General features: G+C 45.8%; 1 protein-coding gene across 4 annotated transcripts in view; it reads left to right on the forward strand.

Moving 5' to 3' along the window:
* The window catches only part of LOC133370544 (membrane-spanning 4-domains subfamily A member 15-like), a 24,783-nt gene extending 10,231 nt beyond the window's left edge, over positions 1-14,552 (forward strand). The window contains exons 1-7 of one of the 4 annotated variants that reach the window (XM_061597006.1): positions 1,962-1,976; positions 2,326-2,654; positions 4,953-5,120; positions 5,903-6,019; positions 7,194-7,250; positions 12,073-12,234; positions 14,316-14,552. In XM_061597006.1, coding sequence (XP_061452990.1) covers positions 5,007-5,120; positions 5,903-6,019; positions 7,194-7,250; positions 12,073-12,234; positions 14,316-14,396 — 531 coding nt within the window. In that variant the 5' untranslated portion in view covers positions 1,962-1,976; positions 2,326-2,654; positions 4,953-5,006 and the 3' untranslated portion in view covers positions 14,397-14,552. Of the gene's footprint in view, positions 1-1,961; positions 1,977-2,075; positions 2,655-4,952; positions 5,121-5,902; positions 6,020-7,193; positions 7,251-9,785; positions 9,914-12,072; positions 12,235-14,315 lie in introns of those variants that run through there. The other 3 variants (XR_009759150.1, XM_061597005.1, XM_061597007.1) reach the window with 3 other exon arrangements.
* The last annotated feature ends 2,975 nt before the right edge of the window (positions 14,553-17,527 follow it).

A 17,527-nucleotide genomic window follows, 5' to 3' on the forward strand; every position in this document is an offset into this window, starting at 1 on the left:
TTAATTAGGGTTTTAAACCCTATGAAACATGCGATCAGGAAGGGGACAGGAGAAGAAGATGCTATGTCTCCTTCCCCCCCCTTCCTGATTGCTCTGTAGAAAGCAGGATTAAACCTTCTGATCACAATTTGGTGACCAGAAACCACAGCAGGATCGAACCCCCCACTCACCAGCTCAGTAAGTGCTCAGTTTGACTGCTGCAGGGCTGTTTGAAAGCCCTTTTGCTAAACAGCTCCATATTGTTCTTGGCAGAGGCTGCCTGCTTCTCCTTCTTGCCACACCCCTCACCTGACCCAGGGTGATTCAGGGCTGTCTTGACCTGATCTGACCAAAGCCCAAATTGGACCAGTTTGGTTCCGGGTTCAGCCAGATCCAGTACACAGCCCTAGATTGTAGCCAAGGGTCTCTCCCTGTCCTACCCGAAGATGTCAGGGACAGAACCTGGGACCTTTCGTACATATCCTATACTTTTCCTGACATCCAATACACATCTTGGACAAGATAACACAAGCACTTGTTATCGTCCAGATGCAGAAAAACCGTAGAACAGGGTGGTCATAGCACATTAACATTTCAAGTGCGCTTGTTTCATTGTACTAGTGAATCGAAATCACCAGGCTCACACATCTACATCAAAAACAGCAAGTTTTTATTTATTTATTTATTTGAAACAGTACAAAATACAGCCGCTGTAAAACATCAGCCAAGGATTGAGGAGGGTGCGGAGCAGGCTTGATAAGAAGTCTGGCCTGGGTAGGGCGTGTGGCCTCAAGAGTCAGACAGAGTGGTCTGCATTCAGTCTCCAGGCCTGAAATTGCCCACTCTGGCAGCAGCTCTCCAGGGTTCCAGATAGGGGCCTCCCAGCCCTATTCTGGAAATGCCAGGGATTGAATTTGGGACCTTCTGCATGCAAGGCAAACGCTCTACCCCTGAGCTAGAGCTCTTCCCGATGAAGTGCATTCATTATCTATCTATATATATATATATACATGTGCACTTAAAACATCTTAGGTGTGGATCTAAAAAAAATTGCATTGGGCAAAATGATCCTAAGACAGCATGGGAGAAGCACACAAGATTCCTGAGTGTATGAATGTGATCGCCGCCTCTGGCTGTACCATACATTGACCATACCTTGAAAGCACATGACTTCCCCCAAAGAATCCAGAGAACGGTAGTTTGTTAAGGGTGCTGGGAATGGAGCTCTGGGAGGGGTAAACTACAGTTCCCAGGATTCTTTGGGAGAAGCCATGTGCTTTTTACGTGTGGCATGTACAGAGCAAGATGCCTCACTCTGTGTGCGTCAAAAAGCAGTGGCAAAGTATTAGGAGGGCAGAGCTGGGTGGCCATGAACGGGGCCTGCCCTGTGCCTTAAACGTTAGTCTGCTGCCCTCGGCAGAGGGTGCTGTTCCATTGCCAATGTTGAAGTAAGAGTCAACTGTCAGTCTGGTTGGTTTTTTAATGCAGAAGGGCATAATCCCATCCTTAGCCCCAGGCAGCAAAGTATCTTGGGCCAGCCCTGGGTTTCACTGCATACATTTGCATTTGTGTTTTTCATCTATGTTGTAAAAGGTTGCCTTATTGGAGGTGAGAGGGGGGGTATGCATCTTCTGAATAAATAAATAAAAATGGGGCACAGCATCCACTGACAGTTTAAAGCGCACTGAAGCATGGATGAGGATCCTGTGGCTCTCTACACGTTGCCGCACCACAAACCCCCATCAGCCTCAGCCATCATAGCCAATAATCGGGGATGATGGGAATTGTCGTCTCACATCAACATCTGGCAGGTCACTGGCCTCTCCCCACCCCACTCCACCCCACCCCACTCCAATCCTTCAAATAAAGAATCCAGCGCCCCATGAATCCGGTGTTTGTTCCAACAGGTTTTTAAACCGCTAACTTTCTCCCCGCCCTGAATGTTATTCGTTTCAGTAAACAAATCAACAAAGCTATAAAAGGGGGGGGCAGAGAAGGTACTACCAACCTTTGAACTTTGCGGCTGGGGGAGGGGCAGGGGGAGGGGAGGGGAGGGGAGGGGAGGGGGGAGGGGCAGGATGAAGCAGGCGGGGGAAAGAAAAAAACACAGGATATCTCATTTTTCCTGGCAGCGCCACGTGCCCCTCCAAGACCACTGAAACGCCTGCAAAATAACCCCCAAGGGGGGGTTTTTAACCCTTGCTTAACCTCAAGCGTCCACGCAGGTCGCCAATGATGTTGTAGCAGCTGGACTGATATTTCTGTTCTTGCCGTGAGATCGCAATGCTGCCGGGGAGCGGGATCTGCCGTTTAATATTCTTTTTCTGCCTCCTCTCTCCCGTTAAGGAAGGGAACAATACCGAAGTTGCAACACTGGAGCAGCAGCGCCGCCGCCGCCCCTGTCCGAGCGGGAAGACCCAACCTAGACGGACAGGGAAGCTTTCTCCAGCCTGACGCGACTCGCTCTTGGGCGACGGGGGAGCAGATCGTCCAGCCCCCTTTCTCTCAGTGCTGAGGTTTCGATCGCCTGTTAGTAGAAGGATCTGGGTCGGAGGAAGCCAGCGACCTTCCGCGGTGGATTTCTGGCCAGGCGGCTACTGCGCTGCAGAGTATGTGGTGGCCGGAAAAGTTTTGGCTGGCGCTGTTGCTCCAAGCAGCAGTGCTCGCCGGTGTTGGTAAGTCTCAACTGGGGACAGCCTCAGGGGCGAAACCCCAAAGAACCACTCCCACCCACCTTCTCTCGCTGCCTGCAACCTAGCAGGCACCAGAAAGAGTACAGTGAGTATAGTGAATGCGCCTTCCAATGTCAATAGACAGGGAGTTCCAAAGTGTAGGTGCTGCCACACTATAAGAATGATTTGTTACAAGCACAGAACGAGTATTATGTGGCACCTGTAACAGTGCTAGTTCTGCAGATCGTAGTGATTGAGTGGGCATGTATGGGGTAAAGTGATCCTACAGGTAAACATGGGGTCCCAGGGTGGATTATTGCAAATAAAAACACAGTGTAATTAAAACTGCAGTAGTACAACAACAAAGACCTAACCAATTTTCAAAGGCCAGGATAAAGGTCTTCAGTAGCGGATGGAAGCAAGTTCCAAGTTTCATATAATGTTTTGTAACAGTATGTTGCATTTCCTGAGAGATATTCAGAAACACGTTTCTGCCTTTTTGCAAGTTTGGCTTGTGTGTGTGCAGAGGCTTCCACTGTCTTCTATCCCCAGCTTTGAATGGGACTTCTCCCATTTTTCAGGTGTTTGCCCAACTTTATGCAATAAGTGTCCCTGTCTTTAAGACATCATAATACTCCTTTTGGTTATGCTTTTGCTGTAACAGACAAATATAACTCCCCCCATAAGGTTTTTAAGTGTACTATATGAAAGTGGCCAACACCCATTTGCAAACACCTATCGTACAGGTCAGAGAGCCTGGATGGACAGGAACTTCTTGTCAAATGTGTGCTCTCTGACTCAAATCGCACGCATTGAATGAAAAGGCCATCCAGGCTAGGGTAGCCGCACTTCATGCAGAAGTGAAACTGAAGAAGTGCTTCCGCACCATTGAATTTCTGACAGTTGTGCAACTGTTAAAGGCCAGAGGAACTGTGATGGGGTGGTGGTAGTGGCAAATGATTCCAGGAGCTCCCATAAGCCTGTTTTTTTTTATGGCTATAAAATTGGAACCTGAAACAACTGGCTGCATACTCACTTGGAGTAGGACCCAATACAGTTTAGTTTCCCCTGAACACACTTCAAGCAGTGATGGGGCACCTGTGGCCCTCCAGATGTTGTTGGACTACACCTCCCATAATTCCTGCCCATTGGCCATGTTGCATGGGACTGATGAGAGTTGGAGGCCACAGTTTCCCATCACTGCCTTAAAGGTTTAAACTACCTTTATGCTCACAAATCATGTAGACAAGACCATATCCTTCTACTCTATGTTAATTAGTCAGAATTAATTACCAGTCCTTGCTTACTATATTCATTACATATGACGCAGGGGATAATGACTTCATCTTCCGACATGCCTTGAAAGGGTAGGGAGAAATGGACGCTCCTCGCAGCTTGATTAATTTGAAAGTCTTGTGGTTAAAGGGTAGCTAATGGATGGGAAACCTGTGGCCCTCAAGATGTTGCTGGACTCCAATTCCCATCAACCCCAGGCAGAATTAATAATAGTTAGGAATTATGGGGAGTGTGGTCCACCAATATCTGGAGAGCTGCAGGTTTCTCATCCTTGTCTGTATCCTTGCAGGCTTCTCTGGCAGATTCTAGTGGCAATATTAGTATTGAATGTGGAACTAGGGATGGTAGCTGTTGTATGTGTGATCTTGTACATATGCCAGAACAATGGAGCAAATTTTCTTTGTGTTGCTCCAAAAGGTAGGATATGAACCAATGGTTTCAAATTACACAAAAGTGGATTTCAGTGAAACAGTGAACTTCTTGATGGTGAGAGCTGTTTGACAATAGAACAGAACTGTTGAAGATAGTGGTAGACTCTCCTAGAGAGAGCTTTTAGGCAAAGGCTGGATGGTCACCTGTCAGAGATGCTGTAGCAGCAGATTTCCTGCATTGATAGTGGGTTGGTCTAGATGACCTTTGAGCACCTTTCCAACTCTATGAGTCTATGAAGTCGGGGTAGGAAAAGGATGGGGGAAAGTGCGCTTATAGATGAAGTGGGGATTGTATTCTGCACTGATTAACATAGGACCATAAGAAGAGCCTGCTGTTTCAGGCCCATGGCCTATATAGTCCAACATCCTGTTCTTACAGCGGCCAGTGAGATGTGGAAGAAACCCCTGTGCTCTGCCTTAGAGCCTAGCTACATCAGAGTCCACCTCCTCCATCTCCTAGAACTTGGACCCAAATGCAGGAGTGGTGCTGACACCTTCCACGGTGCTCCCAGTCAAATGGTGATATGTGCTCCAATTACTGATTTTTCTCTCTTTTCTGTCTCTTGAATCCAAGTGCCTGATTCTGGACTCCTACTCAGTCTTGCATTCCAAAGCCTTCTAGATAGCCATGATGGGACGAGGGGACTCTGGAGCGCTCGAGGCCCTCTCAGGGGACACAATGAGCCCTCTCATGCCCAAATCACTGAGGACCTTTTATAGGAGTGAGCCACTGGCCCTGGGGGTGAGTACACAGCAGGCAAGGGGGATATTTGTAAAAAGTGCCCATTCCCAAGCTCTGCAAAGTGCTCTAGTGTCTATTATGCAAGAGAAATTAATTAAAGTTTTATTAATCAATCTCTGTTCATTCAAAACGCTGATGAGATTGCTTGATGTTTCTCTGCATGATTAACTGCTGCCCGCAGAATGACCTCTTTTAATGGGAGCTTGTCCGTGTCTTTGCATTGGCTGTGGTTGAATTGTTCAGTTGCTCCTGATGGAGCAATGTGGCGGGGTTATCTCTCCTCTCAGTGAAAGCTCCCTGTTGTATCTCTCAATGAGTTCATGAACTGGGCTCACTTCCTTATAATTAGAAGGCACTACCAGAATAGTGACCCATGCAAACATGCAAGGGATGGTGACATTAGTTCAAGATCAATATGTTTAAAAAGGAGTGGCAATGGCTACTGGAGAGTTGAATTTATTGGATATTATTAAATGCACCAAATAGGATTGTTTAATTTGTTGTGTGATATCCTAGGAACATCCTGTGTGGTGAATTGTTCCTAGGATATCACACAACAAATTAAACAATCCTATTTGGTGCATTTAATAATATCCAATAAATTCAACTCTACTATGAATTGGCTGGCTGCCCTGTCTACTTGCAGTGCATTCATGCCATGCTTCAAACATGACAGTGTGTCTGTGTTTGCCCACACAGGAAAAAAAAGCAGCCTGAATTTGATTAGGCTGTAGAATATGTATGTTATGATGGTCTCACACTCTCTGGTGTTGTCTTGGCAGATCACCCAGATATTCATAGGATTGGCGGGAATAGCTATTGGCATTTTTATAGACTTGCCATCAGATGTACAGCTTTTTCGTGTTCACTTTGAAGCCCCAATCTGGACCGGAATCCTGGTAATTATTCACATCTGGGTGTGGAAAGAGTACTTCCTTATAAAAAGTGGTGTCCTCTAGATCCTGCCTTCAACGCTGGTGGCTGCCTAAAGCACTTATGGCTCTCCAGATGTTTTTGTACGCCAACTCCCATCAGCCTCAGCCAGCTTGACTAAAGGTCAGGGAGGATGGGAGTTGTAGCCCTGCAATATATGGAGGGCCACAGGTTCCTCGCCCTAGGATAAAGCTTGATGCCAGTATGGCAGCTGTCATGGCTGAAATGCATCGACAGATAGCATAGAGCTGCACTGAAGTCCTTCTCCATGAATGCTGGAAATCTTATTCTGCCATCCCTATGCTTTCTTGGCTTCCACTAACCATTGGCACACACTCCTTTAAGCTTGTCTTCACTCAAAGGGGTTAGAAATTTGCTTTCAAATTGTGGAGATTCCATGAAATTTGAGTTCTGTGCCCAGTAGGTAGATTTCCAGTGCTTGCATGGAATCTTGGTATACACATAATCCAGTGACTTTTCTAATGCTCCTAGAGGTCATTTCAGGATCCACTCCACTTCACACTCTTGGAGAAGGGACTCGGTAACTAACATCTATTGAACTGCCTATGTCTTTTTTTTTTTTTAAACCTTCCTCCTTTTATATGAGGGATGGGGAACCTGTGGCCATCCAGATTTACCTGGGCTACAGTTCCCATCATACCTGATCGCTGATCATGGTGGCTAGGGCTGAAGAGAACTGAAGTGCAGGAACATCTGGAGGGCCACAGGTTTCCCATACATATGAGGACAGTTAGCAGATATTTAATTAGACAAAACAACCCTTTCCCTTTTTCTGTTATCATCCATGGCATACAGGTTCCAAATGCATACTTCTTTTTCCCATTTGTGTTGTGGGCTTAATGAGTGCTACAGTGCACCATTCTGTAGAAAACCTGCCAAGATTTGATGGAGCCTTGGAATCTAGGTAATGGGCATAACTTGATGCTGGAATCCCTTGACGTGGGTGAAGCAAGACTCCTCCTCTCAGCTTTAGAGCCCTTGGCTGGGTGACTAAGGGACCCAAAAGTTCCATTCCTGACGTTCTCTGGTCTAGTGCTTGGCAGAAATGGAGGCAGGGTTTCAAGATGCTTTGTTTCAGGGTTGGTGATTGCTTCTTATCTCCTTATCTGTCTTCTGCAGTACGTCATTTCTGGATCCCTGTCTGTGGCTGCTGCCAAGAACCCCAAGATGCCATTGGTAACTACCCTGTGTTTGTAGGAGTTGGGTGATTAGGTCTCTCTCTCTCTCTCTCTCTCTCTCTCTCTCTCTCTCGGGTGGGCAGCAGTAGATTTGGATCTACAGTAGATCTCTGGGTGATTTGCAATAGATTGGAAAGAATTTCTGGCTCCCAAATGTTGAAAAGTAGCAACAACAAAATGATTCCACCCTTTCTTCAATTATACTGTAGAAATGAAGAATACTTTGGCTAATCAGGAATGGATTCTGTGCGGAAAGACTGTGAGCTGTGCTCTGTTCTGTTCTGTTAATCAAAAGAAATTCCCGGGGTCAGAATTGTTTTATTCTGTGGCTATGTATGCACCACACATTTAAAGCACGTTTCCTGCTTCCCCCTCAAGAATCCTGGAAATTGCAATTTACCCATCACAGGGCTATAATTCCCAGGACCTTTAACAAATGGCAGTTCCCATGATTCTTGGGTTGTGGGGGGAAGTGCATTAAATATGTTTTAAATGTATGGTGTGTACGCAGCCTAAGTGTATGGCTTTTGCACCAGGTCCCAGTTAGTGGATCTTGGGCTCTAGTTTGGTTTTTTACTAGAACCCTAACAAGCCTAAAGTCTGCCGAATATTAAGTCTGCCCACCTCTGTGTGTAGGGCATAGCCCTCGCAAGGCAGCTGCCAAGACCTCAAATGAAATCCATGAAAAAGACCATCATTCAATCCATTATAATAAAAAACCATAAAAATTAAAGTGCAGGCCAGATGAAATTAAAGCATGAATAAAACAAATAGATTAGCACGATATTAAAAGCATTTTAGAGGCAGCTTAAGAATTTAAACCAGCAGCATTAAAAGACTTTACCAAAAGGTAACCTGAAATGAATGAAGCCTATAAGAACGTAAGAAAAGCCTGTTGGGTTGGGCCATCTAGTCCAGCTTCCTGTCCTCATCGGTGCCCAATAGGTGCCTCTATAAGAAGCCCACAAGCTGGACCTGAGCACAACAGTACTTTCCCCACTTATGATTCCCAGCAACTGGTATGAGACATACTACCTCCCACAGTGGAAGTAAAACATGGCTATCATGGCAGCGTGAAAGGATCCTGTTTAAAAGCATATAGGGTCAAACTCCGCAGGACTCCCTTGTCTTTAAATCGATGGCTGGGTAACATTATATTTATTAATTGATTGGATTTATATCCTGCCCTTCCTCCATCAGGCAGCCCAGGGTGGTAAACGCATCAACACAAGACAACATTTCTAACAACAAAAAGGAATCTAAAAACAATTGCACTCTAAAGACAGTTACAAGTGAAAACATTCTTTCATCCAGTGCGTACATAAGTACTGAGAATATATCACCAGTAGGTACTTATAGGCAGAAACTAGAGGGGAAATCTTGAATGTCACACCAGGAAGCCTCTCAGTGCCTGATAATCTTCTTGCAAACGCTGTCTGCAGGACAGTTTGGGGTCTTTTAAAAGTTCATCTCTCCTTTGAGGAACATTTCTGGGCTCAAGAGTGGAATTCATATTTATTTTATTTATTTATTTATTTATTTCATTAAACTTATAGACCACCCCATAGCCGAAGCTCTCTGGGCGGTTTACAAGAACAAGAAAACATCAAAAATACAATAAACATATAACAATATAAAACACATTAAAAATTTAAAATGTTAAAAAGATTAAAACAATGTCAGCGCATACTAAACATATGCCTGGGCAAAGAGGAAAGTTTTAACCTGGCGCCGAAAAGATAGTAACATTGGCACCAGGCGTATCTCCTCTGGGAGGTCGTTCCACAGTTCGGGGGCCACCACAGAAAAAGCCCTTTTCCGTGTTGCCACCCTCCGAGCTTCCCTATACGTAGGAACTCAGAGGAGGGTCTTTGATGATGAGCGTAGTGTACGGGTAGGTTCATATCAGGGAAGGCGTTCCAACAGGTATTGTGGTCCTGTGCCATGTAGGGCTTTGTAGGTTAAAACCAGCACTTTGAACCGGGCCCGGAAACAAATAGGCAGCCAGTGCAGGCGGGCCAGAATCGGTGTTATATGGTCGGACCGTCTGGTTCCCGTTAATAGTCTGGCCGCTGCATTCTGCACAAGCTGCAGTTTCCGGACCATCTTCAGAGGCAGCCCCACGTAGAGCGCATTGCAGTAATCTAATTTCGAGGTTACCAGCGCATGAACTACTGAAGTGAGGTTCTCTCTGTCCAGATAGGGGCATAGCTGGGCCACCAGCTGAAGTTGGTAAAAAGCACCCCGAGCCACCGAGGCTATCTGAGCCTCAAGTGACAGGGATGGGTCTAAAAGGACTCCCAAGCTATGAACCTGTTCATTCAGGGGGAGTGTAACCTTATCCAGAACAGGTCGAACATCCACCATTCTGTCAGGAGAACCACCCACCAGCAGCATCTCAGTCTTGTCTGGATTAAGCCTCAGTTTGTTAGCTCTCATCCAGTCCATTGTCGCAGCTAGACATCGGTTCATATCTATTTTTAAATTATTTTCTACCTTTCTATCACATTTTTTTCCCCTCATGTAACCCAAGGCAGCATTCGTGTGGTTCCCAGGCGGTCCCCCATCCAGGGCCTGATCAGACCCAGGCCTGCTTAGCTTCAGCAAGATGGCGGCCTTGTGTGCCTTCAGACCATCCCCTGGGATCAAGGAGTCTCAATGGTGAGAGTCTCCCTTGTACACCACTTCTCTAACCAGCGGTGAGAGTGCACTGGCTGCAGAGTAAAAAGGAAAGTGTACACAGCCATACAGTGTGTTCTTGTACGCTTTTCAATAGAGAGCATTTTATTTTTTTGAGTTTGTTTGAGTTTGAGGTGTTGCACTATGACCTGGGAGACCAGGGTTCAAATCCCCACATAGCCATGAAGCTTACTGGGTGACCTTGGGCCAGTCACTGCCTCTCAGCCTCATGAAAACCCTATTCATAGGGTCGCCATAAGTTGGAATTGACTTGAAGGCAGTACATTTTTTTATGCTCTCTGGTGGATAAAAAGCAGAATACAGCTCTATTACAGCAGGGAAGCCTTTTTTTCAGAAAATGGAAATAGACTGCTTTCAAGTTGATTCCGACTTATGGAGACCCTGTGAACAGGGTTTTCATGGTAAGGGGTATTCAGAGGTGGTTTACCATTGCCTTCCTCTGGGGCTGAGAGGCAGTGACTGGCCCAAGGTCACCCAGTGAGCTTCATGGCTGTGTGTGATTCAAACCCTGGTCTCCCAGGTCGTAGTCCAAAACTCTAACCACTATGCCACACTGGCCCTTGCTTTTTTTCAGAATGTGGCTCCTATTTCTGGACTGCTCTGCAAACCTAAAAGATTACACCTCATCCTATTTCCTTCCTTCCTTCCTTCCTTCCTTCCTTCCTTCCTTCCTTCCTTCCTTATTTACTTCCTAGTTTTTTAAAGACACACAGTCTATCTATTCCAATTTCTGTTAACCAATGTCTTCCTAGGTGGGTAGGAAATGCATCACTATCTGTAAATGTAGGTCAGGATTGTAGATGCAGTGGAATTACATTAAAATGGCTTGTGAATCATTAAAACCTCCAATAAAAATTGATTAAAATTATTAAAATATAATCTATCATGCATATCATAATACAAGTTTTGCATAATGTGTCCAAACATTCAAATCCAAAGGCTTAAATGAAAATACATCTTGTCTAGATGGTGGGGAAAAGAAATAATCTAAAAAAGAAAAGATTCATGATCTGAGCAAAGGCATTTTTTTGGTGGTGATGGAACTTCAACTTGCCCCATCTTTGATGGTTTCTAGCTCATCAGCTGAGACATTTTTATTCCACCAAGCTTTTAATGGTTTTTAAAAAGCGGTTAATCCTTCTTATTCAATGCCATTTAAAAGAAATTAAGAAATGTTCTGGGTATGTCAGGAGACTGGGCTGTCATAATAGGGGCATAATAGCTAAGAGGCAAATATAAGCAAGTTTGCCCTCCGAGCGCTTTGCGAACATGTCACAGCGAGCCTTCGAGGTCTCCTTTGCTGCTGTTATGGAGCAGTCCTAGGGTCCCTGGGAACATGTCCCAGGGGTCATGGGAAGCACTGGATCTCTTTTGCCAAAGTAGAAAGAGAAAGCTTCTGCCTTGGACAGGCAGTGTCAGATCCCCCCTCCCTGCTGCCGTGGAAGCCGTGATCTGACATTGGTAGGGCTGAAAAGCAGCTGTGGCAAGAGCTGTTTGAGGACATGCCTGGGATGGATCAGAGCAAGGGAGGAGAACCTCAGGCCTGGGGGGCAGATGTGGCCCTCAAGACCTCTCTGTCTGGCCCTTCGCGACTTTCCCCAGGCCACACCTCCTCTCCAGCCAGCTACCCTCTCTACAGGCCACTCCCCTCAAGAGCCCTGCTTTGCCCCCTCCTTGAGTGTTTTTGCCTGGCTGGAATATGTCCTTGAACTCTGATCATGCCTCTTGCTTGCCCAGATGGAGGATAGAGAGGGGTGTGTGAGTGTGTGTAGAAAATAGCCTGCTGTGCAAAGGTAACATTTTCATTTGTTGCTCCACCCTCTTTTGCCTCTGGCCCTGCCCACCACTGGCATGTGCCCCCATGTTTTTCCTCCATTTATGTTCAAGCTGGTTCCCAGCCTGTTTGATAGCCAAGGTCAGAACATTCCACATAATCTTTAAACTCGGAGAGGTCTAAGAGGGGATGCTAAAGAAAAAAAACAGATGGTGGTTTACTGTTGTTGTTGTTGGCAGTAGTAGTAGTTCCCAGGATTCTTTGGGGGAAACCACGTGCTTTACACGAACTTTCAGTGCAGGGTGTGGATGTAACGCAGTGTTTCCATTTGTTTAACTTCTTCTAGATGACAGTCCTGCTGGGGATGAATGCAGTAAGCGCTGTGACAGTTGGTTTTCGGATCCTCTTCTCATTGCAGCAATTAAATCATGTGATGTTTATAAGCTGTTTTCACTGTGACTACAGTTATGGAGAAGATGACTGCAGCAGAGCTTTGTGGTGCTCATTTGTGAGTGGTTTGGACCATTAGGACTGAGGTCATAAAATCTGTTAGCGGTGGTGGCTGGTGTTAGTGGGACAGTGGAATCCACTCTGGCTGTTAGTCCAAACTTTCAAGGAGCTGTCCAATGTGCTTTAACACCTTGGACAAAAACCAGGAGCAGATCCCATTGTCTCACTTACATGCACCCACCACTGACTGTTAGGAAAGAGCTATTTAGTTCAGTGATATTATAATTGTTCTTTACTAGCAGCCTTGTACCTCATGTATAAGAAATCCAAATGAAGCACAAAAAAAATCAGTGCAGGTTTAACATCAATGGTAAAAAAATCAGTGCAATTTAGAAAGGTTCAGTTTGCCATCTTGATTCAACGTGGCATCCAATTGTACCCAAGCACAGACAAAAAGCTCCTCATTGATCTCAGGAACTGAGAGCTGGTTAAAATCAGTGCAATTTAGAAAGGTTTAGTCTGCCATATTGATTCAAACTTGCATCCAGTTGTATCCAAACAGATGAAAAGCTACTCCTTCATCTTAGGAACCATAATGGAAAATGTGGTTATCATATCTTAAGAAGTGTCCGAACAACTTTCCAAAATATATAGTAGATAATCATTTTATTATTATTATTTATTAGATATTATTAATTGGCTACACCCTAACCAGCCCTGATTTGTACCCTTTGTGATTGTGTTCGGCTGGTTGAAATGTGTCTGTGAACTTTGGTAGTACCTCTTTGCCTGGATGGTGGATAGAGAGATGGGTGTGTGAGTATGTGTAGAAACTAACCTACAGCACAAAGGTAACATTTAGATGTATTGCTTCACCCACTTTTGCCTCTGGCCCTGCCCACCACTGGCATGCGGCCCTTGGAAGGTTGTCCAGAAGGGAATGAGGCCCTTGGGCTGAAAAACTGTTCCCCACAACTGAATTAGAGAGTAATTCCTGCTGTTTTTCATTGTCAGCATGTCATAGTAGGGATTATTGCTGTCATCCTCATGTTCACCATCTTGGAATTTTGCATCTCCATCTCCACTGTGGCCTTTGGATGCAAGACCATCTGCAGTGCTGACAGCAGTGAAATGGAAACCAACTGGAGGGGAATATGGTTCTGCAGCAGTGATGGTCGGGGGCTCCAATGTCAATGAGGCCATGGAATCTGCTCCAAATTTGAGTCCAAACTTTCAAGCAGCTGTCCAAGGAGCCGCACCTTGGACAGCTCCTGGAAAGGTCAGACTAAAGTGGATTCCACTGCCCCACTGACATCAGAGCCCTCAGCCACCAGTCTTCTGCAGTTAGGGGGGCTTGGAGGGCCAAGTTCTCTTGCCAGAGCATGGAGGTATAAAGATGGCATCCCACGCAGGCGTTGGAACAGCGAGCTGCAAAAGGGCCCCACAGTCCTGCCCACCAGTCAATTTGGGCCTCCAAGGCTGATTATGATAAGCGTGTGGCCTGCGGAGTGAAAAGATTCCCCCCTTGCAGTATAAGGTGGTTTCCAATGTTCCTTGCTGCCCTGAGATCTTCTGCATGCAAAGCAGATGCTCTGCCACAGAACCATGGCTGTTCCCCACCTTAAACATGTAGTAGCCAGAGGCTAGGGATGGCTGCTGTGCCAGCCGGGTGGTGTGCTTGTTCTTTGTTGGTTTGCAAGGATTTATACCCCGCATCTTTGCCAAATAGTCCCAGGGCAGGTTGCAAAAAAATAGAATTAAAATATGTACGGTAAGGCCCCACTCATATGGCTGGTTACGTTCCAGACCCCCGCCGAAAAGCGAAACCCACCAAAAAGTGGAACTCCACCAATAAAATGGTGCCCAACACCTGAAAAACACCGTAAAAGTGGAACAAGCGCCGTATGAGTGGGCCTTAAGCACAGTACCGCAGGGTGCAGCTGTGCACAGAGATGTAGGAAGAGGGAAGAAATCCATGTTAAGTGGCCATGGTGTGGCTGACTTCTCTGCCACCACCAAGAGGTAGACATGATGACAGACCTGATATTTAGGAAGCTAAACCCTAGTCCCTGTTTACAGAGTTGCAAAGAATCTACATCATCTCATTTCTCTTTTCATGTGTGTGTGTGTTCTCTCTAGACCATGGTGATTTATCAGAGCTCAGGCCCAACAAGCCCATCTGCTTGCCAGCCCCTGAAAAAGGAAAACGAGATCCCGTAAAATTGCTGTCTCATATGTGCACCTAATCTATTCCACCACCTCTCACTTTCCAGAGTCGTTTGGGAACTCCTGACTCCTCCACTGTGTGCACTTATATATATATATATCTTTGGCCTTGTGTTTTGCTGTTTCCTTCAAATAAACTGGCCGATAATTGCTTTGTCCTTCTTTCAGTAAGAGTGCTGCCAGACCGCTACTGTTTTGTGCTGTAAATGCAGGAGAAAGGCTGTAGCTCAGTGGTAGAGCATCTGCTTTGCATGCCAAAGGTTCCAGATTCAATCCCAGGCATCTCTAGGTGGGGCTCAGAATATCCCCTGCTGAAAACCTTGGACAGCCAGTCACTGTAGACAATACTGAGCTGAAGGCTCCAACTCAGTATAAGGCAGCTTCCTATGTTTGCACAATGGAAGTGGATTAAAGGGGTCTGTCAGGGCAGGGAACTTGTGACTCTCCAGATGTGGCTGAGCTACAAATCCCATCAGCCCCAGACAGCATGGCCAGCGGGTCAAGGCAGATGAGAGATGCAGTTCAACCACACCGGGAGGTCCACAGTTCTCCACACTCCTCCCCTAGTGAAACAAATCTATTTTTTAAAAAAAGAATCAGACTTTCTGCTGTTAGGGAAGTGCTCTAAAAGCATGGAATGAATGGGAAGATGTATGAACACCCCACAAGCAAATTATGATGAATTCATTGGAAGAAATTCATTGGATTGTCTGGAGGAGCCCTAAATAAGGCCTTGTTTTTTATCCAAAGGCTGTCCACCCTTTGAAATGGCTCTGTCCAGTTTGCCTCGCTTCCCCATATGACGGGAACTCCTTCCCAGAATTCCTTCACATTGCATCTTGCCTATTTTTCTCCTTCCGAGACCCCGCTCAAAATGACAGCTGAGCTGAAAAGGGGATGTTGCATGCTTAAGGTGATCTGTTATGAGGACTTGCATCACCAACCAAGAAGACAAAAAGAGTGCCAATTTGAATACTATTGCCATACAATAATTTCTATGTAGAGGTGAATTTAGAAATCATGATTGCACTTTGAATAGCAATCGAACTACATCTCACCATAGTGAGGAAGACACCAAGTGACGTTTCTGCCTGCCTGCTCACTCTGTTGACCAGGTGCTGCTGTTGGTGGGCAACTTGCAGTTATCTTTTTATGGCTTCTTCTCTTTAAATCAGACTTGCACTGGACACTTCCCAAATACAGAAGATCTTCTGCTAGAGGACTGTCCTCTGGCAGCCCTTCAAAATAGAGCATTGTCCTCTGTAAAGTAGGATGCATCGCCACCCTATGTGTGCTCTTCCTCAAAAAGTTACCTTCATTCAGAAATTTGGGGGGGAGGGTCAAAAGGAAGCCTGCGTCTGTGGAATATCCCCAATATATACAGAAATCCAGGTCTTCCGCCCCAGTTTCTGATCTAGTAGCAATGGCACGGCGGGCCTCTAGATGCGAGTATCTTTGCAGCTTCAGTCGCCTCCTCTATAGCTTCCCACAGACACACACTGGAACAAGAGAATAATCACATCTCCCAGGCTTCCCCAACCTGGTGCTCTCCCACCCCCCATGACCATAGCTCATGCTAGCTAGGGCTGATGGGAATTGTAATCCAAAACTCCTGGAGGGCACTAGCATAAGGAAAGCTGGCATGGCCGATCAGAGTGGACTACAGGTCATCCCTGAGGTCAAACCAAGCTATTTCAGATTCCTTTTGTCCTCAGCGTCATCATTTAGCCAGATCTGATTGGCTATGTAATGACTCACTTGTTTATGGCAGGATGAGGAGAATGGTGTTTCTAGTGTGAGAGACACTGGCATTTGGAGGGCTTTGTGGCAGTATTCAGGCTCCCCTAAAGCCACACTTGTAAAATGAAAGCAAACGTGCCTCTGCACACCTTGGGCAGTTGCAGAGTGGGTTTTTCAATCTTTGACAATGAGATCTAGTGGCTGGCCCAGCAGATAACATAATTTCAGAATATGGAGCATTAGGTTTGTTGAATTTGTGGATTGCTTCCCACAACATAAAGTCCTGAGCGCGACTGGAGTTCAATAGGAAGAGGAAAATGAATGAGATCCTGTTTTCCCCTTGTAGTTAGAGAGACTGCCATCATTTTCTTGCATTCTCACAACAGGAGACTGAGATTTGCACCTGACAGTGGATATTCAGTATTTAGAGGTACGGTTGAGACCCAAGACCTGTTTTGTACAGCAGCCACACTCATTTTGCTGCTCATTTTGTCTTTTGTGCATGCAGGGAGTGTGTGTGTGCATGCGTGCCTCTTTCTTCTCATTCTGGCAATTGACCAAAACATGCTTCAGGCAGCTGCTCAATTCATCCATTCTTTAGTTAGAATGCCAGGGTACGATGAATGGCTGTTTTCTTTCTCTCCCCATCACCATAATAATGCTGATCAGAAGGCTTAGGGTTGCCAACTGGCCAGAAAACAAAACACCCTGAGCAGCTCTTGTGCAGCTTATCATGCAGTCAATCGGCAGGTGAAGCATTTCACACCATGGAGAGAAGCATGCTCGCTTACTGATTTCTGCTGATCAAGCCTATGTTACAAGCTGGGGAGGGGGAAGCAGGACCTGTAGCCAGTAAAAAAAAAGGGGGGGGGAGATGGCAACTCTGTGAAAAGTTGCAGTTAAATATATGATTGCAACTTCAATGTTGCCATTAACTGCCTGATTGCATTAAACACCTCTGTGCTGTTACTTATTTTTTACAATAGCAGCTATCATGGCATATAGCAGTTGGTTTTTTAAACCCTTTTCCCCGTCATGCTGCAGTCCAGGCAAAAAAGCCTGCTCCACGAACTGCTATTTGTGGCAGAAAGGAAGCCACTTCTGGGGTCAACAACAGTCAGTGGAGACTGGTGGCTCCAATACCAGTGAGGCAGTGTAACCATTCTAGGATTTATACTGACCTTTCAAGGAGCTGTCCAATGTGATGAAATCTATTCCCAAAATAGATTCAGCTACTTGAAAGTTTGGACTAAACCCCAGAGTGGATTCACTGCCCCACTGACATTGGAGCCTCCAGTCTCCACAGATAACAGCTTCTCTCCCGTGTCAGCTAGCAGCTTTGGGGAGGGGGGTATTGATGTAAATCAGATTAAACCCCTCCCCAT

Source organism: Rhineura floridana, chromosome 15 (genome assembly GCF_030035675.1).
Source record: "Rhineura floridana isolate rRhiFlo1 chromosome 15, rRhiFlo1.hap2, whole genome shotgun sequence".
NCBI lineage: Eukaryota > Metazoa > Chordata > Lepidosauria > Squamata > Rhineuridae > Rhineura > Rhineura floridana.